Source organism: Thermobia domestica, chromosome 17 (genome assembly GCF_964235325.1).
Source record: "Thermobia domestica chromosome 17, izTheDome1.hap1.1, whole genome shotgun sequence".
NCBI classification, from domain to species: domain Eukaryota; kingdom Metazoa; phylum Arthropoda; class Insecta; order Zygentoma; family Lepismatidae; genus Thermobia; species Thermobia domestica.
In genome coordinates, this window is record NC_137470.1 from 126,646,417 (window position 1) to 126,672,910 (window position 26,494).

General features: G+C 32.8%; 1 protein-coding gene across 22 annotated transcripts in view; it reads left to right on the forward strand.

Annotated features, from left to right (window-relative positions):
• The window catches only part of Glut1 (Glucose transporter 1), a 942,408-nt gene that overhangs the window by 812,429 nt on the left and 103,485 nt on the right, over nucleotides 1-26,494 (forward strand). For all 22 annotated transcript variants that reach the window (XM_081744242.1, XM_081744243.1, XM_081744248.1 and 19 more), the window contains 5 exons: nucleotides 632-756; nucleotides 6,094-6,264; nucleotides 9,940-10,047; nucleotides 13,582-13,769; nucleotides 18,179-18,391. In XM_081744242.1, the coding sequence (XP_081600368.1) occupies nucleotides 632-756; nucleotides 6,094-6,264; nucleotides 9,940-10,047; nucleotides 13,582-13,769; nucleotides 18,179-18,391 (805 nt within the window). The remainder of the gene's footprint in view (nucleotides 1-631; nucleotides 757-6,093; nucleotides 6,265-9,939; nucleotides 10,048-13,581; nucleotides 13,770-18,178; nucleotides 18,392-26,494) is intronic.

The window sequence follows — 26,494 nt, forward strand, 5'->3', positions numbered from 1 at the left end:
CATCATAGTGCTGAATGGCCAAGTTTCAATACCAAGTACTCAGTAGCTCTCGGTTTGAAATACTAATGCTAATCTAACAACCCTTTCACTACCATTTTTTTTTTTCGTAGCGAAAAACATTAGTGTTTGTTTATTTTAAATATGGACCTCGTCAGAAGTAACGATACGTAACAGATTCACCCGCCATTTCGTATTTGAATGGTAGGAGGGGTGGAACATGTGTGTTTCATTATTATTTTTGTTTGAAATACATATACTTATGTCCCATTAGTAATGAAATAATTGAAAGTCTTATATGTACACTTACATGTATTGGTATAAAAATACTAGCAATATGATTACAGAACTTTGACAAGTTGATAACTTAACCTAATGGCAATCATTTCATCGTATATTCAAATCAAAACAGTCTTATATGAGGCATTTGTTCAGTTGAAATTAATCCTTCTGCAGGTGATACTGTAAAACAAGTTTTCCATCTGGTTATACTGAAACACCAAATTACTACTAGTTATACTAAAAATTGATGGGACACAGAGGTCCCAGTGGTAGCGAAAGGGTTAAAGAATGTATTTTTTTTTCTCGAAGTGATAACTTTTATAAATTGATGCACACATATTTTTCCTTATAGGAAAGGCGGTTTGCTGCTTAATAATGTCCTAGGAATAAGTGGAGCCTGTCTTATGGGGTTTACAAAAATCTCCCATTCGTACGAAATGTTGTTCCTCGGAAGGTTCATAATTGGTGTGAATTGCGGTGAGTATATTTAATAAATGATAGCTTCTTGTTTGAAGGAAATTAATAATTTTGAGAATATGTATTGTTAACACTTATAGGATAATCACAAAAAAAAATCGGCGACTACAGCGACATTGTATTTTTGGCGCTTGGTATTTTCATGCTTGCAAGACGTAAATTTAATTTATGAAGTTCTTAGTCTGCGACTTCAGCGCTAATAATAGCGATATAAATCTATTTATTGGAACTTCGTGAGATGAAATCAGATGGAAACGTCTCTGAAATTAAGGATAGCTTTTTACGGGCAATTTTCAATGAAATGTAAGTTACTTCAAAGAAAATTGTTTTGTTTCACTGATCATGTTAACTACTTGACTAGAAATTTACCTCTAAAACTGACATAATTAAATTTACAATTTCAACGGCTTTCTTCGTACCTTGAACGTATGTGAAGGAGTCAGTGATGATTTTCCCTGCACCATAAAGCAAGAAATATCTCGTAAGTAGAGATCTACTGACAGCATATGTCTGACAGAAGAGGATATTGAAAAACTTCAAATCAATATGTGATATTTTCTAAGTTCTTCCAAGTTGTATTGGATTTAAATTTAAAGTGCATATTGAAGCCTTTCAAAAGTGGATAAGTACAGCATACAGAGAATGATGGATATAGTGGTGTAGTAAGAGTTCTTGGATAACATCTCAATCGGATAGAATAAAAATACCTTTCTACCATAGAATGCAACGAGAACTAATGATTTTGTGTTGTAGTCTATATGCAGCGGACCAGAAATGCTACGTAATTTACGTAAATGAAGAAGAGATTATACATATGTTATATTTCAAGTTGTTACCAATATACACCAAGGCTATAGCTACTTCTGAGTTCTACGAGATATAAAATAAAGAAAACATTTAACAGATAACATGGTAAATGTTTTAGCAAGATAATCAATTCGACAACTAAATAAAGATTTATGTTAATAAGCAGTTCACACATTTAACGAATTTGTACATTCTAGTAGCCGAGAAGTACAACGCAAGAGGATGTTATTCGTTGTAAGAAAGATTAAAAATATATTCTTACATCATAGAGTCAATTAAATAATACTTATATAATAATGTCTTATTTCCGGACTTAGTTGTGTACTCTATTAAACAATATATATACCAAAATGAGCATTTTATGTATTGGAAAGAGAAAATTTGCTTTAATGCTTTTCCAATAAACATTTACAATCGATCGTACAAATGATTTTGAATTATAATAGCCGTGAGGTCTAGTGTGCCTTGGATAGAAGATCGTATGTGACTATGAATGTACGAAATCAAACTTTATACAATCTTATATTGTAAAATTCAGAATGCGAAAAAAAAGAAAAATAATAATCTGGTTTCATTAAAGAACAAATGCGAAGATTTCCATGGACACATAAAACCTATGGTACTATGTAGGGTGAAGTGCTAGACGTTTGAAGCAAAGTCCTTACGAAATTAAAAATCTGAAACGTTTATTTAAAAAAAAATAAAAAAAATGAAGTTATAGCTGGAATGTAGACGTTAATCCTTATTATCAATTAATATGAAACATTATGTAGTATAATTTTCACTGTGTACTCCACCCTGTTTTTTAACGTTAAAATTTTATCTCTATGCTTGGTCTTTGTGCTGAAGGAAAAAACAGTATTTGTAGACAGGTTACTTCTTTAGTAACAATGTCATGCATTTTCACTTGAAATTTTCTTCCATAAAGTCGTTAGTTTCTACTGCTATGTGCATCTCATCAGAACCAACTCCTCAGTGAAAGGAGCTTGACAATTTTCATCTTGTGTAACCTTTTTGTAAGAAATACACCGCTACGATATGTGCTTCTATCATTCCAGATATTTCTCCTATAGAAATGTTCCTCGAGTTTATTGAACGTTGATATTGTAAATTGTATTTATATATTTCTAAATAATAGAAGGCATGTTCTCGACATACGCATATTAAGGAAAGTTCCCCCTTTCTTTAATGATCATATATCAATATGACATGCTAGTAGAATTTACTAACCACTCTTAAAAAATAAACATGCAAAAATAATTCTGAGAAAGTTATTTGTAATAAATTCAGTTGTATCTTTCAAGAAATACAACTTCAAGAAAGATGTAAAATTTTTTCAACTGGAAAATTGGATTTGAATTCCATTGAAGATAACGAAATATATTGGAGCTCTATAACTTAATACTATGCAGAACGAGGTAACGATTTAATTGAAAGATAATTAGTGGTTTTAATAAAAACAAATGTTTTAACCTGATTTAAATTTCTTTACAAAACTTCCTGACAACTTGTGTGCTCTTGACAAGTGACCATACAGTTACTTCTCGATATTTGAGGTTAAGTTCTATATTGAAAATTACCTCTTATCATAAGGCATTTCTTAAGGTAAAAGTGTATAACAAAAAATACGTAGTAAAACGTGACCCCTATTATAACAGTAAAAAGTTAATCAAGATTACTTTTATTTGATTATTTTTTTTTTTTTTTTTTTGGTATTTCATTGAAATAAAACGCGTCCTATAATATTTGATAAAAGAAAGGGTTTGTTTAGATGAAGGGGACCAAAAGTAGGTAAAAAATAGAAGATTTACAGGAGAAATCATTTAAAGTAAGGGAAACTAATTGATGGTACTAACTAATAAGGATGGAATAGAAGTACATGTAGAAATGAAAAATGCGAAATGCTGTAGAGACTCTATGTACTTACCGGAAGCGCATATAAAGGGATATAAATACAATGATGCGATTAGTTATCCCTAACCTAACCTAACCTAATATTAACAGAATTAGCGAAATTGTAACTTTTTTCCTTTCTTAAGAAAATCTGGCTCTGTTCAACTAAACATAGGCCAAAAGAAAATTGATAACACATATCTGTTCCGTTTTCATATATTTTCAAGAAAATATATATATATATATATATATATATATATATATATATATATATATATATTTTTTAATGGAAGATACGAATCTATCATTTACAAGTTAAGGAAAACTATTTCATCCATAACTCATATGAAACATTTCACTTCAGTATCTTATAGATTATGTATTTTCTTGTACATCATTGGGACTTTCAAAATAATTAATGAGTTAAACCAAGTTCCTTCTTGACACTCATAATCTCAAACATATATATGCTATCTACGTACTAACTTCGTAAAAATACAATAAAAAAAATCATTTTTATTTGTCCATCGTGTTAAGAATATGTAAATAAAAATAAAAATAAATAAATAAAATAGTGACTAATTCTATCACGTGTCCCATGTTATGATAGAGACTGCAATTTTAAATGAGAAATAAGATGTGAAAGATTGTCAGATTGATTTTTAAGTTTTTAGAGATAGATTGGTGTCTAAAACATTCATAAGCTTATTTTCTTTTGAATGTTTAAATGGTATTACTACTTCTGTTATTTGTCTCTGAGTAGTAAAGCAATGATATGTATTGATTTTTTGCTACTGAGAACTAATTACCACAGGTTCACCCATGGAAATGAGTGAGTCATGTGAACTTGTTTTATCATTATTATTTTGTACAGGTGAACGTGTAAGTATATAATGCAGTTATTAGGAACCATTTTATGGCATTAGTTATTATCTACTGTTATGATGTAACCGATCTCTGCAGGTTGATCTCGTATAGAGGACGAAAAACTGTTAGTTTGACAGTGTTGACGAACTTTTTGGATCAAAAGATCCAATATATTTCACGCAAAAATTATGTTGTAGGCCTTATATCTGGAAAACTACATATAGTGTAGCCAAACACAAGCTATCGCTTAATTCAGTATAATGGGCTTATTCCGCAGAAAATACGAAAACTTGATATAGGGGCCGTTCAAAAGTTACGTGGCCACTGATCGAAAAACTAATTATTGGCCAAGATTGCAATCTTTTGATCCATTTTTTGGATCATTCCTAAAATTCTTGTTTATCTCTCTCTCTCTTTCTCTAAATTCATTCTGACCTCAAGTTTAGTGGCTTCCGGTGTCTGCTGAGCTTGTCACACTTCTTTATGAGCAATCTCCTTTCATACCAGGGGCAAAATATTTATGTATTTTGTGTGATCTTGTCTCAAAATATTGCGTTACAATATATTTTACTAACATATCCGTGCCTTTGTATTCAATTCCAGTCAATATCAGCTCGTAATTCACATAACAAACGTAGTATTTAAGTAATATATGCGATATTCATTGTAGTTCAATCATGTTTGTTTATAACTTTACAGTGAGCTCTGTCCTTCCTACCAAGGTTCTTCGGCCCTTGGTATGAAAGGAGATTGCTCATAAAGGAGTGCGACGAGCTCTGCAGGCGCCGGAAACCACTAAACTAGAGGTTAAAATGAATTTAGAAAGAGAGAGAAAGATAAATTGTTTGTCAACATTGTCAAACTACCAGTTTTTTTATCCTCTATACGAGATAAAGCTGCAGAGATCGGTTACGCCTTTACTTGGCGACTCTTGACAGAACATGATAATTATTTGTAATATATTTATTCACCAATTAGTATATAAATTAAGGAAGATAAATATTGTTAAAATATTGCCATTCCAATAGGATGTTTTCTTCTGTTATACTTACTAATATATACAAATTATGTTGTACTAACATTATGTAAGAAATGAATCTTCGTGAAAATTTGAATTTTATTTAGCATACCGTGTGAACATGTTTTTGCAGCTAGATTGGTCATGCAATACACATGACCATTAAAAGTAATGCACTAAATGTTTCGAAAATTTTCTTTGTTTTAGGGTTTCCATGTATGAATAATTTTGATTTTCACTTTACTTGTGATGCCATTATTAGAGTGTTTGTTGTGTAAGTGAAAAGTGAGATGACAAATGTCAGATCGATGTATAAGTTTTCCAGATAGCTTGGTGTTTAAAGCATTCATAAGATTCTAGCAATAGTGTATAGTGTTAATATATGCTAACAAAACTTGAAAGAATTGTATCTTGAGATATTAAAGTTAGAAATCTTCCTCCGTCAACGGTTGCTTCTGAAATTTATTTGGTTCGATTTCTTGTCATTTTCAGGAAGTCTTTATTATACAGTTGGTTTTAAAATTATTTATTATCAGTTGAGCAACTTTATCATAAGTAAAGTTATCTAGAAAAGAATTGTGAACTTTTACATTTTGAGAGCAAATTTCGAAAGTTCATGTTTGACTTTATCCATTAAATTTTCGTATTTCATAATTGTAACAAAATTTTCTGAAACTGAGTAAAGGGGTGTTGTGTATGAGTTTCAGTATGTCATAACTATGGCCATTTACTTGTTTCAATTTCACTTTTAGGTCTAAACACGTCCCTCGTCCCTATGTACATTTCGGAGATTGCGCCGTTGAATCTTCGTGGTGGTTTAGGTACCGTGAACCAGCTTGCCGTCACTCTAGGCCTTTTAATTTCCCAGGTGCTGGGCATCGAACAAATACTTGGCACCGATGACGGCTGGCCTGTTCTTCTTGGTAAGTTTAACGACGAAAATGATCTTTTTCAACTTAATAATTTGTATTACCAGTGTCCCTGGAAAATAATGACTTAAAATGTAAAGATTATTTTTAATGGTTTAAGAATTTTATAACTTGTGACTTATAATCGGTAATTACTTACTTCCATTGTATACATAATTATTTCTGCACGCAAGTGGTTAATTTTCAATTGAATTTTAATTGTTCCTTTTTGTGATACCGATTTTTAATTACAATCAATCATTTTTTTGGTTTAATTTTAATTTTAAGAAGTTACTTTTAAAATTAATTTTTCCAAATATTATTATCAACAGATCATTAAACTATCGAGGAATACTAGTTTATTTTACCATGAAGTAGATTTAATTCTTCGGGAACACCGTAGGCTAGTGGTTACAGCGTTGTACTCACGTCCGTGTGGACCCGGGTTCTATTCCCGGCCGGTGCTTCCCAATTTTCGCCGTTCACCCAGTGTCGTGAGGCAAACTGGGGAGTCGCGTAACGGCCACTAGGTCTAGAAAGCTGCTAGACACTGGGCGACGCAGCGCGCTGACCACCTGTTCGACGCTAGGTTGGACTTAGCTGGTCGCTAACAGATGGCGTGGGAGCGGCTTAGGTCCATAGGGGCTGTCACGGCAGTAGTTAGTTTAGATTTAATTCGTGGAATAAGGTCGAAATTGAAGAGTGATTCCCTGCGTGATTTTCCTTTAAAAATCTGACTCAAACGTTACCTTATTACATTTTATATTAAAAAAATATTTTTTAAAAAGCTTCAGCATTTACCTAAAACAATGGTTTTCGGTTTAGAGATCTTTATTTTGAAACTGAACAAAGGTTCTGGAATAGTGTTTTCACTTTTATTTCACAATTATTTTTTAAATCATTTTCCAGTGGTCTGCTTTGTTTTGTACTCTCCAGTATATTATATATGAGAGAGCTTGTTGTGGGAAAGAATGTAGAATGTTGCCGAGAAATAGAGTATGTAGGTATTGTGAAGGGAATCGAATATTTAATATTCGGTCAGAACCTTTTGAAAAATTGAAAATTTGATGCTCTGTGCAAAATAATAACATGGTCACGTAAGGTTTGGTTTTTAATGACAAAGTTTCGCTTTCAACCATTTTCTGAATTTGTAGATAGTTTATACTTTAATACACCAATGTATTTATATATTTCTTCATTCATATTTTAATATTTTTAGTTTTAACGGTGTTTTACTTTTTGTTCTTGATACTTGTTACTCTAATCCATACGGCTGTTAGTAATCATATTGACGCCTCTTCTAAACTCAATCATCGGAAATAGTCAAGACGTTTATTGAAAAACGTGTCTAAATTACTTTCCAAAGTACACATGTGATTAGGCAAAGACTTGTGCTGTTATTTATTTTTACATTATGAACTAAAGTCATTTCACACCAATAATTGAAGTTTTACGCTAACATGCAGTATTTGATTGAACAATTACTTAATTTGAAAGTTATTTAAGTGACACTGTAACTACTTGTATATATATATATATATATATATATATATATATTATCCTTATGTATACTACTGCGTAACACAGTATTACTCATTAGTTGAAGCTTTCCAAATAAATATAGGCTTCCAGTTTTCCTACAATCTGAATTAACATGAAATAGTATATTTACTTTTGCATTGAAATTTGACGTAAAATTGCAAATTCAAGTTACATTTAAAGAAGAAATTACATGAATTGTTTCTAATTCAATTACAGAAAGTTTACGAGTAATTGTTTGTCAGAATATAGGTGATTATTTTATCATAAATAAGCTTAATGATGCAGCAATTACTAATGCGTATATATAACCGTGTTACTACGACCACGATTAAATGTCAAATTTTGAAATCCATGAAAAGTAAGGATCTGCTTAATTTTGGATCAAAAGATCCAGTATATTTTAGGTAACAAAATTCTTGTAGGCCTTATATCTCGAGAATTACATATAGTGTAGCCAAACCAAAACTAACAATTTATCACTGTAATGTGCTTATTTCGAAAAAAAAAAAAACTCTATTTAGGGGCCGTTCAAAAATTGTGTGGCCCCTGATCTAAAAAAATATATATATATCATTCAATCAGACATTTTCTTGTATGCCCCATACTTTGAGAACTACATATAGTGTAGCCAAACCAAAACTAACAATTTAGTCAGTATGATGTGCTTATTCCGTAAAAAAAAAATATGAAAACTTGATTTACTGGCGAGGGGCCGGGGTGGCTCAGTGGTAGAGCGTTCACCTCTGGTGCTTGGGGTCCCGGGTTCGATCCCAGCCCACGCCAAGTGAACTTTGTGGTGGACAAACACCGTGTGCGTGGGTTTCCTCGGGGTTCTCCCGTTTCCTCCCACTTTCATCATTCCACCATTTCATTCATTAATCACCATCACCGTCTCCTTTAGCCTAACCGGCATATCCGTGGGACGTAAAACTCAAAGATTTCATTTCATTTTTGATTTACTGTCCGTTCAAAAATTTTGTGGCCCCTGATCCGAAAACTACTTATTGGCCAAGATCGGAATCTTTTGATGCATTTTTTGGATCATTCTTAAAATTCTTGTATATTTGTATATTTTGGCAACTTTCGCAGGAGTTTTTTTTCCTTTTTTATATATAGATTTTTTGCATTACGTTGAATATATTTCAACAACTCCCCGTTTATTTTCTTAAACGTGTTATTTGTTTATATATATTCTGTTTTAGATGTCCAGATACATACTTCTTCTTTCTTTCTGTCCCTTTTTCTAAAACTTTGAATATCAACATTTTGGAAAATTGACATATTTTCCCTTGAAATAATGAAATTAAACTAGTTTTACGATATTATGTTCTCTTACTTTCGTTTTTATTATATATATTGCAGTGTTCTACTTGGTAGAGTCTTTAAATAATGTAAACGAAATTTTAACCCATCAGATTTTATTATAAAAAGAATTGTCTCATATATATATATATATATATATATATATATATATATATATATTAGAAAGTTCTTGTAAGTCTTTTTCCCTAAAAATGTTTCCGGTATACAATAAGTTTAATGTTCCTCGGCACACAATGTGGCCTCGGAATAGGAGAATTGTCCGACCCGATAGCGGCCTCAGACGGGGATCGGTATTATTCCGTAGCTCATAGCAGCCTCAGGAAATAGGTTGTAAAGATAAACTCCGTAGCTCATGGTAGACCCAGGAGAAGGTTTTTGGTAGGTGAGCGATCAGCATTGAACTGATAATATCTTATCCCTGTGATCCTCTTTTATAGTCATCATCTTAGAGGGAAGACCTAGAGAGGTTCAAAACAAATTGGGAGATCATATAATCTTAAAATAGATAACTGTTCCTGTATTTTATTTTTCCCTATTGTAGAATATGATTAATTTGATTCAGAAGATTTAATTTAGAAGATATGAGCTTTAAAATAGCGTGGTGGCTCAAATAATTGTTATCTTTGTTCCTACCTGAAATTAATTCTCTCTTATTATTTTTTTTTTCAAGTACTACAGAAGTAATTTCTTTCCTTTCTTTAAAAAAATACGGCAAGCAAGTAAATAAGAATAAAAGAAGGTGGTAAATCAGAGAAACGTAAGATTTCATGAGCATAAGAACTAACTTGTGGTACTAATTTGTGTATTTTCTCTTTGTGTATTTAGGCTTGGCAATATGTCCCGCAATTTTGCAACTAATTCTTCTTCCTGTGTGTCCCGAGTCTCCACGTTATCTGCTAATTACAAAGCAATGGGAAGAGGAAGCAAGAAGAGGTATGTTTTTTTTTTTTTTTTTTTTTAAATATTCATAATTAGTCATAAGTAAACGTTCATTTGTTTTTAGTGTTAACATTTTAATGAAATAACAATATGCGAATGCATTTATCATGACATTCACCCTTCTGTAATTTTATGAACTCGAGAACATCAAAGTTTGATTTCACATTCAGTTAGCTTGACTACCAGAGAGACGCAATTTTTTTTCTTTTTTTTCATAATAGCGCCCCCTAGGATCTCAATAAAAACATAAAAAAAAATTAATGTAAATAGCTCATAAGTATCTAAAGATAGATAGATTTGACTTCAAATTCAGGTAGAACGAGCCCCAGAGTGTTGTATTTTTTTTTTTTTTTTTCATTGGCGCTCTGTAAAATAACCAAAGTTCCAAAATTTGGCTGTTACCAATTCTGATTATATGAAAATACAAACGTATATTGTTTATACAATTGACTGTCAAAATGTTTAAACAGTGATGCAATAAATTATTCAAAATGGTTCTACATGTACTTCTTTATATTTTCATTAAACCAATCTATCTCGTCATAGATATCATTGTCAAGACATTAAATGTTATACAATATACAATTTATTAGTATAAAATTTACAATTATTATTATTATTAAGTATTCTGTCTATCGGCAGGTCCTGGGCCTAAGTTTTTATAATTTTAGATTTAGACCTGGAAATGTTTCTTCCATGTTTTCCGATCTTTAGCTTCCTCTTTTAAGTCCCAATATTTTTTCTTCCATTCTTCAAATCATCCATCAGTTGTGTTCTTCTTCTTCCTATTTCTCGTTTTCCTTCCAACTTTCTTTCTATAGCGGTATGAAGAAGACAATTTCTTCGCAAGATGTGTCCAATCCAATTGGCCTTCCTGCGAAGGATGGTGGCTAGAAGCGTCCTCTTCTCTCCTATCCGTTTCAAAACATTTTCGTTTGTTGCTCTCTCTGTCCATTTTATCTTCTCCATCTTCCTCCAGCACCACATTTCGAAGCTCTCTAAATATTTCTTCTCTAACTTAGGTAATATGCAAGTCTCTGAACCATACAGTCTGAAAATTTACAATACCTAAAATTACGTAGATTGATAAGTACAATAAAGTGTTATCTTGTAACGATTATGTTAGTAATACTATACTTTTAATATGAGCACAGGTCCTTTGCATTAAATTTTGCTGATCAGTACTTTTTTTCTATTAATCATTTAAATATAATTTTTAATTCAATTAAAGTCAATAGTAGTGAATTTATGTTCTTTGACTACTCATTAGAAAATGTTAAACTTCGATATTTATAGCGTTTGTTAGAGCCTAGGTACACTTCAATATCCCAATTTTTGATCGAAGTAAATTTCAAGTAAATATGCGAATTTGTTTTCAGGATGTTGAAATAAAGTTGAAAATGTTAATTGTGTGAAAGTGTAAAATCGGGTATGATCTCCAGGTATAATCAGTAATCTACATATCAATGAAATACAATAGTGAAATAATAATTTGATGGTATTTGGTTGTCTGATTGAACAATTATATCAATAAATTATCATAATAAATACTCTACAATTAGCACTTGTAAGTGACTTGTCGCAAATCGAGAAACTTTGTCATATCACTCAAAAGTTTGTCTCCTGGAAAAATATCGTAAAAACATATTTAAGATAAGTTTCAAGGCTAGCACTTCTTCCAATACTTGTTCACTGAATTTACGTTAATTATCCAATTAATCCGTATCCAATTAATTTTCTTCGTTATTTTGATATTCACCTATCAAATGTTCTAACTTTTCTGTTGCTTTTATATATTGTCCATGTTTCTCTATGTATTAATACTTATCGCATAATCATGAAATAATTTTAGTTGCTATACAACTTCTCTATCGTGCATCCTTAAAATGGATACGGAACAGTAAGGACTTCGATGACGAGCAGGAAATTGAAAAAGAAGTCAGATCCGTAGTCTTTACTTATAGCTTCTAGTCTGACAATATTCAGGAAGTCATGGCCAGCCGTAGATAGATTATTACGTTTCCTCAATGATTTGCAAGTTTCTTGCTTGTAGCAGTGTCTCTAGGGTAGTTGGTAGCCATCTACATGTGTTGACACCGTCTGGTACCGTCAGTATTGCCATATTACGGCATAATGCCGGAAAACAGGTCCTTTTACGACAAGCCATTATCACTGCCGTCAGATGTCTACACTTGATGTCAGTGTGCCATTCTACCTGCCCATTAGCGTTACCACTTGCTTCCCCCCCCCCCCCCCCCCCCCGAACAAAAGAAAATCAGAACTACCTTTAATTCCTGATTTTTCACGTTTGATGGAAAAAAATAAAGATTCTCCGCCTTCGTGTTTCTGGCATTCGTGAAGACCAATATCGAACCACACCCCACGGTTTAAATCTCAGAAATATTTTCAAAAACAGGCCTCCCATGGGTAGGAGTTCCATTTCATTCGCACTTATGATTCAACAGTTCTTATTCTCCAAAATTAGGGTTGCGCGACTTTATGGACACCCTATATTTAACCCAAGTGTACATATGAACTATAAATAATGTTTTACTCTATACTGTATTTATTACAATTTGCATGCCGCAGAGGAAGGATAACAACGAATTTTATTAATGGAATACATAAAAAGAATTGGGAGAAAGTAGAAGAAAATGTACAGTAGGTTTTAAATTTCGAAGTGCAACAACAAAGATATCTGATTGAGTGTGTGTAATTCCTAATGAAGTGTACATTCTTTTACAAGGATTTCTTAACGTATATTTTGTATGATACACACATTTCATTGGGAGAAATTGAGACTCCTTAGCATATTGCTAGAAAGGGGCTCTTGTCAGCCAAATGGAACATGATCAATGAGGTAATTCATACTTAGTGCGTTGGCTTCCGACGCCATTAGTTCGTTGCCTTTGATGAATTCTAGGTGGTCTCAATGTGAGAGAAAATTAATTCCTGAAAAGTGTCATTTCCTCCGTGTTGAAAGACATCACATTCTCTTCAACATACAGTTACCTATATATGAATGTAGAGAGTGAAAAAGTGAACGACTGAACCGAGACTCGAACCCAGGACCTTCAGTATACCGTGCCGATGCGTCAACCACTACGCCACCCAGTCCGCTTCCCAGAAATGCCATTCACTCTCTCTCACTGCTCCTATCTCGAACCGCGTGGTTGTACCACAGTCCCCTACTGTGATTGGACAATTTTTTGTCCATATACCGAACACCTTATCCGAGATTATAGATAATCAAAATTTCTGTAGTATAGATAGCAGAATTGATTGATTAAGTTGAAGTTTAGCGTCCCTTTCAGCACCGGGGCTACGTGAAACATGGACCTAGAAGTTAACGTGGGATACAAACTACATAAGCTTCCTACCTGGAAACGAATCTGGATCTTCCGCAGCGAAGACAGCATAATATTCTTTTTTGTACTGATACTAACTTAGTAACAAATTATTGTATCTGTGCAGGGACTAACTAGTACTATTTTATGCTCTCTAACTTTTCACTTGTACTTGTTGTAGCGTTACGAAGACTACGAGCCTCCAACCAGGTTGAAGAAGATATAGAAGAAATGCGGGCGGAGGAGCGAGCGCAGCAAGCAGAAGCTACAATTTCGATGACAGAACTAATCTGCTCACCTACACTGCGAACTCCGCTCGTTATTGGCGTTGTGATGCAGCTCTCCCAACAGCTGTCCGGGATCAATGCTGTAAGTGTATCTCAGTTTTTTTTAGTTTCAAATTCAAATTCAAATTATATTAGGAGATTCAGCCAAGGCTGTTCTAACACTTAACCCTTGTCATTAAGAAAAAAAAATAAAGAGAAAAGAGTAATAATAAAGAAAAGTCACATTTAAAATAAGATAGTTAAAAAGAGATACAAAAGTAAATACAAGTTTCAAATATATAGTGCGTTCGGAAAGTAACTATGCACCTCACACTAACTATGCACCACATACACCGCTCTTCTGAGTCAGACAAAGCAATTGCAGTGTAACTAACTGCATACAACATTGACACATCGCATCAGTTGGAAAAATGTCTCACCGTATAATCATGCAGATGCAGTTACTTTTCGAACGCACTATATATATATACACACACACACACACATATATATATATATATATATATATATATATATATATATATATATATATATATATATATATTATATCGGGTGTTCTAAAAATGGCGCCAACGAACTATAGAGCACTATTCTACAAGATAAAATAAAGCATAAAATATATATAATTGTATACCTTTGGGGTCCCCGTCTGGAGACGCGAATTGCACTAAGTGGCAACATCGCAAATAAAGAACCACTGTCACTAGCACACCTATTAGTGTAACAATCGATGTAACTGCTTGATAGATTGGTAGAATAATGCTGATGGTTCCAAATTAATCTGCAACGTTGCCACATATCCAAATTTTGATTTTCCACTGCGGCTGAATGAGGCCTCGGAGGGTGTACCATCATATAACATTTTCAGTTTATTTTGACTTGTAGAATAGTGCTTTGTGGTCCGTGGGCGCCATTATTAGAACATCCGATATATAAAATTGAAGCAACCTAAATTCGATACATTAAGTACAATATGCGAAATACAAAATTCATTACAATATGAACGAAAAAAGCGCTTTGTAGTGTCAGACCAAATGGTACATATCGTGAGTGCTAAAGGATAATCACTGGTCTTAGGCAGTGTGTTGCATGGCCTTCGCCATGATATAAAGCAATATCCTTCTACTTGTTTTAATCTGTTACACCACTAAGCTATTCACTTTTATACAGTTTATCCTTAACACTTTCCTCGTTGAAATTCTAAGAGATTCCCAGGCCTAACCAATTCATTTTTTGTTCTTTATTTTTCTTTTAAAAGTTTCAAAGGTTCTACTCTTGTTGATATATTGTTATTATTCTCGTATTTTGCTAAAAGTAATCTGTGTTTGTAGTTTATCATCGCTGAATGTTTCGTGACTTCAATTTTCATTTGCATTTCGGTGTATAAGTATAGTAAGCAAATTGATAACTGTGCTCTTTTCTGCACTAAAACCTGGCTTCGTCTTCTAGAACTATTTACTGAAATTGTTTCGAATAAAATTTCCTTTCTCTTTTTAAATCTGTATTTTATTTTCTGTTTGAAATAAAATACATTTTTAGTTTAACGTTCCGCAGTTATATTAGGCATGTCAAAGAAAACAAAGTAAGTACAAGGGAATAATTATGAAAGACATAGTATGAAAAGAGTCGAAACAGTCATGCCTTCACCTTCAGCTTAAAGCAAAAATGTTTATAACATTGAAGTTGGAGCATTTGAGCATTTCGATAATCCATATGTATGTTTTTAATGCAGGTATATCGGTTTCAGTATCATAGCCTTGTAAAAAAAATAATAAATAAATAAAATTTAAAAAAATATATATAAAAATATAACAGTGCTAGTCATGCCCGTTGGTCTAGTGGTAAGCTCTTATGCCTTTGGTGCACGTGGTCCCGGGTTGGATTCCCGGTGGGGAAACAAAAATTTAATTTTATGATAAATCCCTTTCATTAATCACCCGTCCCCATTAACCCAAAGGGCATAAACGTGGAACGTTAAATTAAAAAAAAAAGAAAAAAAAAGAAAGAAGGAAAAGCTGATTCCGTCATGTAACACTGTGATATTGTAACAATAGTTGCAATCTCTTTTCCCATATTACATCAAAATTATATATCCTATATAACAACACGTTTCCACTAAGTCAGTACTACAATTGATACGTAAATTAGCCTTAGAATGTAACTGATTGAATGTAGAGTGACATGAAACTAGTATCTCCATTAGCATTTTACTCTGAGTACTAACTTTGAAGACGGGTAATTTTGAATCTTATCGTTAAAAGAACGGCTTCATAGTGATAGAAACTTGAAAACAAAAGCATCCTTGTGCTTCTTTTCTTTAAGATCTTGATTTTATTTTTAAATTAGAGATTCAAATAGACAATTGGTGAGTGTGTTTATTTCTTTGTTATTAGTGTAAATTAAGTGTTACTATTTTAATTTGCATGTATGACGAAGTGTTTAATATCATTAATAAGAGGTCTTGTTAATATTAAGTGGTCTTTAATACCAGTACAACTTTAAAAAAAATGTGATTTTTGAATATCTTCATTAGCAATGTCACTTTATATATATTCTATGATCCGAGCTGTCTGGGATTCAATTCCCAGTGGGGACAATCGGTCGAAAATGTGTGCAATATTTTTCAGATCAGTCATCCTGAATGAGATTTTCCTTGGTTTTCCTCATTTACATCAGGCAAATACCGGGATGGTACCTAACATGCAGGTACCAGGTTGCTTTCTTCTTTTCCCAATCCTTTCTTCTTTCCCTTTCCTTGGATGAGTGATCCCCGAGGAACGTCATTCCTCATACATGACGAGGTAACATGGCCATAGATGCCGAAAGTCTAGAAATGTAATTTCTAATTTTCTAAAAATTTTCTATATTATTAAATTACTGCAGCGATATGTGCAGTGATAGAGGGTATTACACAAAATCATATTACTTTGTACTTTTATTGCTTAATTGTTGCACTGTGATATATAAACTTTTCCAGATATCAATATTTTGGGTTTTAACTTCATGTTCATTTACTTATTTGTGTGCAATGATGGTTTAATTGACTTTATTGCCAGTAAGAACACGTAACAAAACTTTTAATGGATCAACATTAAAATCACTATGATTTTCATTCACGTGAGTCGTTTAATATATAAGTTTTCCTAAGCTGAACAGTATTTATTTTTTAAGATACATTTGTAAACTACATATACATACATGTGTAGATGGGTCCTTCCTTACCTCTCCACATAATCCCCATTGAGATTCAGGCATTTGTCTGAACATTGCACCAATGTTTTTCAATCTCTTTGCAATAAATAAATAAATAAATAAAAATAAAAAATAAAATAAAATAAATAAATAAATAAATAAAAAATAAAAACATAAAAATAAATAAATTAATAAATAAGGGCTCTGTCTATTTAGCACTCTCCTCACATTCCGCTTCACTTGTTCATCAGTTTCAAAACGTTCACCTTGCAATGCAAACTTGAACACCGAAAAAAGATGGAAGTAATTCGGCGTTAAATCAAGACTCCATGCAGAGTGAGGCAGTCGCTCCCACCGCAATTCTTCAATTTTGTGTCGTTTTCGTGTTGAGTTGGAGGCGGTGACGTTATTGTCAAGAAGAAGAGACCAGGTCCCTTATGTCGAATTGCGTTTCCCTGAAGAAGAGTTCAGGTTCGACATAAGCGACCTGGTTTCTTGTCAATTGGTGATGAAGAAGTGAAGCGGAATGTAAGGAGAGTGCTAAATAGACAGAGCCCTTATTTATTTATTTATTTATTTATTTATTTTTGTTTTTAGTTTTTATTTATTTATTTTATTTTTTATTTTTATTTATTTATTTATTGCAAAGAGATTGAAAAAAAAATTGGTACAACGGTCAAACAAATGCCTGAATCTCAATGGAGATTGTGTGGAGAGGTGAGAAAGAACCCACCTACACATGTATGCATAGTTTACAAATCGAGTAGTGAGAGCACAAATGCCATATGTCCAATTTTTCTCAATATTGGCTTTGTCAGCTATTTCGATAGTTTGGTACTTCTATGTCAGGTGTACAAATATTCAATGTTCACTCTAAATAGCTCCTTGGCAATATACAGTAGACAGTTGCCGCAAAACTCAAACTTTCTGCTTTGCTAGGACACATTTATCGCTTCGAAGGAGTCTGCTGAAAATTTAGGAAACTGGACATATGAGATTCGTGCTCTGAAGACTCAAAATGTATCTTACATTTTTTTTTATGCAGCTTAAGGAAACATATATTGACCGACCCACGTATAACGATTAATTGCTTCTATTTTGAATTAGCACATTAAAACAAATCACACAATATCAGCTCAAACACCTTATACACACATGGTATTATATATTTTCCTTAAACACGACGTTGAAACCCCAAATTAATCGTCAGCAAAGTTTAAAAGAATATTGCCAGACACTATGAGAATCACAATTAATTTAAATTTGCATTTTATACAGTGTATTATTATCTTTTTCTAGGTGTTCTATTATTCCACGGGTCTCTTCACCACCTCAGGCTTATCAGATGAAAGTGCTAAGTTTGCTACAATTGGGATAGGTGCCATAATGGTCGGTATGACGTTAGTGTCAATTTTTCTCATGGATCGCACAGGCCGCCGAACCCTACATCTATATGGCCTCGGTGGAATGTTCATCTTTTCCATATTCATCACCATTTCGTTCCTCATTAAGGTGTGTATACGAACAACGATAGTCCGAAAAGATGGCGCCCAGAAATATTTCTGGTGCCATCACTGGGTCAACACCTTTGCACTGAGTGTAATCACTGCATGATTCACTGCTTTATTGGGCTTCCATCAAATGGCCAGTGACTTTTTTACTAACAAGAGGCATCTTTTGATTTTAGTTTGGGTAGTCGAGTTTCCCAAGCGTAAACATTTTAAAGGAAGTTTTAAGGAAATCATTTAGCGCAAAACTAGGGAAACGGGAGTATGGGAAAACTTACTTGACGCGAAGTCTGTAATACGTAGTCGGAACGAAATTCATGCGGAGAAAAAGATCGAAACGTTTAAGGTGAGCGGTACGAGTCTCTCGCATGAGAAATGCGCTCAAGATATGAGAGCTTTAGATGAGATATCATTTGGTAGGCAAACAAGAAGATGGGGTTAAATATAGTTTATTTTGGGGTGCAAGGTGACGATAATTCTGACTGGTAATGCCTGCTAGAAGAGAGTTTTTTTTTTTTTTTTTTCGTTTCTGCTTCTGAACCTTTGCTATCTAAGGCATCAGTTTGTTCAGTTCCAACAAGAAAGGTATTGAATTCTATTACACGAGATATCTTTTGAAAGTAAAGCTCAACATTATCTGTGTATAATTCTTGTAAACTGAGCGACAGAGAAAGTTACAAGTTATTAACGGAATACCAGATTATTCCCGATTTTTCCAATGGATCACATCCCTTGAATGAAGAAAGATCGATTCATCATGGGAACGCAATTAGTAAGATAATAGATGTAGATATTAGGGATGTCAAGGAAAGGAGAAAAACGAAATGCAGTTGAAAATAAGTGGTAAAGAAACGTTTAAAACTGGCGTTCCTATTGTGATTTTTTAAAGATAACTCAATTATGCACCGAGGCTAAGAAAGACGGTGTTTACGAGATGGGTGATAATAGTGGAATGAAAAAAGTGGGAGAAAACGGGAAAATCCTTAGAAAACCCGTATACGGTGTTTGTCCATCACATTCACGTTACACGGGGTGGGGTCAAACTAGGGACGCCATACTTCAAAAATTAACGTTCTACCATTGAATCACCCGGCCCATGATATTTTTAAATTACTTACGAATAAACAACCGCCTTCATTCGCCAATTTCATAATGTGTATGACACAATCCGTAATTGACTTTCTAAGGAAAATCACGGTAATTTTGGGAGTTAAATGTTTTTAGTTAGACTTCTACATATTATATTTTTGTATTTGAAGGACAACTCTAAGCAGTGAGGACGACATGAAAGTAATTGCATTACTTGTTGGATTTAAGTGTGTATCAGTCGATAAATTTATACAATTTGGAAGTTCGCAATATGTATTTGCCATCTAATATATGTCAGAATATCTAGAGGAGCGAGATACGTTGTTCGCATGAGAGATAATATGCGTAGTGTATACATTTCTAATTGGAACGTCAGTAGAAAAGATACATGTGGGTAGGGCAAGAAGAATGCGGAAAGTTCATATGAAGCAAGATTTTAGTGATTTTAGTTCTCACTGGGTCGGACATAGGATGGATTCATCGTTAAATTTTGTTTCTACAGCGATGAGTATTCGAGTTCTCGTTACTCATAGTGTTTATTGTTAAAATACATTATTATTCTGTTTTGTAAATATCTACAATCAATTTATTATTGATGACGATTAGCTTTTGTTCCATTGAATACTTGAATCTTATTCATAGTTGAGCACTTAAGTTGCATTCAGAGTTGGGACAGCAAAGACAGCGCCATCCGAACTGCTGTATTTAGTTACTTAGTTTGTGACCCTAAGCGCGATTTGTTATACAGTTTCCGATTCGCTTTCGATGTTATAGGAATTCGATTTCTTTCACATATATCAAAAAGATGCCTCATATTATTCCATCAATACTAACAATATACTGAACATGTCCGCCCATTTGGTGGAAGAGTTTCTTGCATCATGCAGTTTTCTGTAAATATCTATTGCTTAGTAGGCCTCAGCGCACGTGTTGTCCCACTATTCGCGTTTCTGTGTGCGTGTTTGTCTACATATATATATATACATGTACATGTAGATATATATCTATGTGTGTGTACTTCACTAAACACTATATATATATATATATATCTTAGGTAACACTGTGAATAAGTCTAACACTTCTATTAATATTTTTTGCTAGAAGGAAAAGAACGAAAAGAAACGCAGGAAGGACTTCACTTTTTAAATAATTTCCAAAATGGCGTCTAAGGCCCAATAATGAGATACTGCAGGAATTAGTAATTAATGCACTATGTAAAATAAAATAATAGACCAGAATAAGCACTAATTAAAGTGACAGAATATTTTAACGTCTTTAGCTAAAATCTTGAATATTCCATATTCCATCTATTCAGAACTATTTTAGATTATTACGAAAATAGTCATATTTTTATATAAGTTTGACACTAAACAACATACCTCATAAGAATTTCGATAGCTGGTCAAATATTAATACGTCTATTAAGTTAATATTATAGATCTATGGACATAGGTTTTCTGGTTAAAAAAATAAATAAATAAATAAATAAAAATGTTTATAAATCTATGAAATGTACGGTATATCTACAGGGTGTTACAAAAATTTGTCACACTAATTTGGGAATAAATTCTTCACATCAAAATAACAAAAAAAGTTAATATGGACCTGTGGTCGGAAGTGCAGTTTCGTAGTTATAGGTTGCCGAAAACGTGAAAAAAATGAACTTTAATAGTCCATAGTTGCACTACTATAGGACCGATCGTAGTCGGGTCAAGACATCGCTTAGGAACTAGTATGTGAACTATCCAAATGTCCATCTTTTAGAATCTCCTGTACTTGCACAATCATTTTTAGAGAGGCAGTTTGGGGATACTTGATCACTCTCCACCTACCTCTCTAAAAATTGTTTCTTCCATTGGAGAATTCTTAATTAAACATGGATATTTGGATAGTTCACATACCAGTTCTTCAGTGATGTCTTGACCCAACTACGATAGGTCCCATAGTAGTTAAGCTACGAACTTTCAAAGTTTACGTGTTTCACGTTTTCGGCACCCTATAACTCCGAAACTATCAACTTTTGAGCACAGGTCCAATTAGCTTTTTTATTATTATTATTATTATTTTGGTGCGAGGAATCTGTTCCCAAAATATTGTGACAGATTTTTGTAATGCCCTGTGTAAGTAATTGTGATTTTAAATCATATTAATTTTCAAATTAATTAAATTGGTTTTAGATCAAACTAGCAGCGTTCACCCCGCTTCGCTGCGGTCACCCCGGAACGCAATAAACTTTGTTACTTAGATAATTTTTACTTTTTCGCTTTCAAGTGATATGATAAAAACCATAGAAGATTGCAGTAAATGTTAACATTATATCGCCTGTCATTTATGTTAACCCGCCCCGCTTCGCTGCGGTCACCCCGGAACGCAATAAACGTTGTTACTTAGATAATTTTTACTTTTTCGCTTTCAAGTGATATGATAAAAACCATAGTAGATTGCACTAATGTTAACATTATATCGCCTGTCATTTATGTTAACCCGCCGAGTGACACGGTCATGCGGGTTGCATATAAATACGTTTATTTTTACCTATGATGAACTAACAAAGGATTTGTACGTATGGACACTTGAATGGTCAATTATCTCAAGACACTGGTAATTAAAAATTAAAGTGATATGATAAAAACCATCTAGGGTCCAAATCCTAATAACCCCCCAAAAATGAAAGAAATTGGTTCAGCCGTATTAGCGTGATGAGTTCACAAAGGATTTGTGCGTTCTCTTTTATATATATAGATTAATAGGTTCACCCTTAATAATGAAAATTAAATGAGTGGTTAGAAATTTATGCATATGACTCAAACCAATAATACATTTATGCATCTAGATTTGTTACACAGATTATAGATATGTATACAGGGTAAGCCTGAAAGACGTACACAAACTCCAGAAGGTGATTCCTGACATCAAAAGAAGACAAAATGTCCTCTTGCATATTGTCGAATTCCGTGTCGAGTACGAGTGTCAGAGGTGACAACTTGGAATCGAGAATCGAATCCTGACAATTGGGACGAAACAGAAAGATGTGTACAAACTATCTCTGTCTGCGTAACTGCCTAATGTATCATTTTGCTGATGTTCATGGCCACATTTAACTAGTTTTGATGCCACGAACCACTTCCCGCAGTTCGTGCTTATCTTTCTGTTCCGTTCCAGTTGTCAGGATTCGATTTTCGATTCCAGGTTGGCACGCTTGTCACTGGTACACGACGTGGAATTCGACAACATGCAAGAAGACATTTTGTCTTCTTTTGATGTCACGAATCACCTCCTGGAGTTTGTGCAAATCTTTCAGATTCATTTGTTTATTAAACTGTGTTACTTTTTTACTCTTTCTCAAATGCTGAATTCAATAGAAACACAAAAATTTAGTCACTTACTTCAAAATTCGTATGATACAAAATAATAATAGTAATAATAAGTGCAACTGTTACTTATTATTTTAAACCAGAATTGTTCTTTTCTGGAAGATGCACAAAATAAATGATCTTTCGAGTGGAGGATATTGTAGCTTCAGGAGATACATTGTCGTGTTTGTAATAATGTTAAATTTCAGATTTGTATCAACTTTTTTTCACAAAAGGGATTAACTTGTAATAAATGAAGTACCTATTCGAATCATTTCTTTAAAATTAAGAAGTTTGAAATTTTATGTTTCGTACACAGTAAAGTAAACTTGCGTAAATGAGAAAATATCCTATTATAATTAAGAAAGAAAGTGTTATCATAGGGATAAGAGCAAGATTTTTTTAAATCAAAAGATCCAATATATTTCAGGCAAGAAAATTCTTGTAGGTCTTATATCTGGAGAACTACATATAGCGCAGACAAACCCAAACTATCACTTAACTCAGTATGATGTGCTTATTCCGTAAAAAATACGAAAGCTAAATTTAGGGACGGCTCAAAAATTTTGTAGCCTCTGAATTAAGAACTTCAATATATTTCAATAACAATAATTCTTGTACGCCTTATATCTGGAGAACTACATACAGTGTTGCCAAACCCAAACTATCATTTCACTCAGTATGATGTGCTTATTCCGTAGAAAATACGATAACTCGATTTAGGGCCGTTCAAAAATTTTATGACCCCTTCAGTCAAAAATTTTCTTGTAGGCCTTATATCTGGGGAGCTACATATAGGTAGCCAAACTCAAACTGTCACTTAACTCAGTATGACGTGCTTATTCGTACAAATTACGAAAACTTCATTTAGTATCCGTTCAAAAATTTTGGCGCCCCTGATCCAAAAACTAATTATTGGCCAAGATTGCAATCTTTTGATCCATTTTTGGATAATTCCTAAAATTCTTGTAAAAATTTACATCCACATTATATTTTAACAGAATATATCTTCTTCCTGTCTTTTCGTCTGTCTTTTCTTTTTTTGTTTTTTCATGTTTTATGAGATACACGCAAATATATCCACCAAACTACAGGACCAAACGATAAAGAATAAAATTACACATTAAAGCATTATGTAAACTTCATTTGCTTTATAAATATATCCATGTATTATCCTGTGCTTTCTTGTAAATTAATCAGTAATGAAGTTCAGTTGATTATAACTCTAAACAATAATAATAAATCCAGTGTATCTAACAAACAGGTTAAACAAAACAAACAAACTAATCGTAAAAGTTTGATGATATCACTTTCAGCTTAATATTAAGTTCACTTTATATATATATATATATATATATATATATATATATATATATGAGCATAAAATGGTACTTTTTCATATAAGCTGAAAAGTATCAATAATTTTCTCCAAGAGGAGAACTTTAATCTTCTTCAGTTTGGTTTTCTGTATGTTTGTAATTTCCGGTATTCTTGGAGTTCAAGTTTCTATAATTAATGCTATTGAAATTCTGTATTTAAAATCTAAACTAAAAACACTCTAACAAACCTGATTCTGATATTAGCTTAGTTTCACTGAAATGTAAGTGAAATAATTATAGTAATAAAATAACAATTTGGATATTAAAGGATGATACAGAAATTTGGAAATTTCAACCTTATATTATTCAGTACGAATAATCCTAACATGTTTCTTTCTTTAATCTCTCTCAGCTACTCTCTCAGTCTCATCAAAAGTATAATTTTCTTTTTCAGATTTCGAAACTGGTAGTTTTATAACAAACTTTATAATTCTTCACTATTCGATTCATTCTGACTACAGTTGCGGATGCTATAAATTTTCTAAAGATTTTTGATTCGTAACTAATATCAATTCAGAGATCATTTTTCATTGTTTCTTCTTTCTTTCTTTCTAGCGCTTTAGTTCAATTTTTCGTACTGCTAGCCTGTTATGATGATTCTATATATACGTGATATACAAGGTGTTACAAAAATTTCTCACAATATTTTTGGAATAGATTCCTCGCATCAAAAGGAGAAAAAAGTTCATATGGACATGTGGTTGTAAGTGCATACTTTCGGAGTTATAGGGTACCGAAAACGTGAAAAAATGAACTTTACAAGTCCATAGTTCCACTACTATAGGACCGACCGTAGGCGGGTCAAGACATCACTGAAGAACTAGGATGTGAACTATCCAAATATCCATCCTTCAGAACCTTCGTTACTTGCACAATCATTTTTAGAGAGTCTGTTTGGGAGTACTTAATCACTCTGCACCTACCTCGTTAAAAAATTGGTGTGCAAGTACTGGAACATTTTTAAAAATGGATATTTGGATAGCTCACATACCAGTTCCTCAGTGATGTGTTGACCCGACTTACGACAGACCCCATAGTAGTGGAGCTATGAACTTTTAAAATTTACTTATTTCACGTTTTCGGCACCCTATAACTCCGAAACTATCCACTTTTGAGCACAGGTCCATATGATATTTTTTTTCTTATTTTGATGTGACGAAACTGTTCCCAAAGTACTGTGACACATATTTGTAACACCTTGTAAATTTGATACTCATACACTTCAAATCATTTTCTCTTTACGATTTTGTATCATTGAACTCAATTGATCATTGTTCTCTTGTCTTAAACTTTATTTTGTAATCATGTAGCCATTATATGTATTATTTTTAAAATCTTAATGAGAAAGCATACTATAATATGATCATCAGATCTTTAACAGTATTGGTCTAGATTTTCCTTCCGCGTATTTCTACCGTCTTTTTTCAATACATACAAAATATTATTAAAAAATTCCGGAAAATAATTCATAACAGCAAAGACAGTAGAAGGAGTTATAGCTAACGTAAATTGAAAAATGTTCGTTTAATAGCTAAATGCTTAGGAAAATATCCACTGCAGTTTTAAAGAAAATCAAAACTTTAAATGGAGTGAGTACAGTGAAAGTGGTTTAACGCAAAACAAAGGAATGCTATCTGTAGAATCAATATTGCAAAAGGTTTGCTAGTGCAGGAGTAGGTAGCACTAGGTTGAGTAAATTAGTGTGTGGAAATGACTCGTTCTACCGGTTTATTTATTGAATAATAATAATAATAATAATAATAATAATAATAATAATAATAATAATAATAATAATAATAATAATAATAATAATAGTATTTATAGAAATACTTTAAGGATGGTTTAAAGGGACAAGTTTTGCCGATAGATATCACCACAGTCTTCGTATCTCTCTCATGTATTTTTTACTTTCCACGAAAATTCACGATTTCTATTACAGATTTCAATCTAGAGACCCCAAATTTTTAGAGAAGGAACTTCATAACCTATCGAAGGCAACAATCCGTACCGATTTTTTATTTAGAATTTTCTTCATTCTTGAAACAGTTATATTGTTAAAGGTTTGGAAGTCCATTTCAACAATCAAGCCATTTCAACAATGAAGAAAATTCTAAATAAAAAATCGGCACGTATTCTAGCCTTCGATATGTTATGAAGTTCCTTTCTAAAAAATTGGAGTTTCTACGTTGGAATTTGCAAGAGAAACCATGAATTTTCGTGAAAGGTAAAAAATACATGAGAGGGATACGAAGACTGCAGTGACATCTATCGGCAAAACTTGTCCCT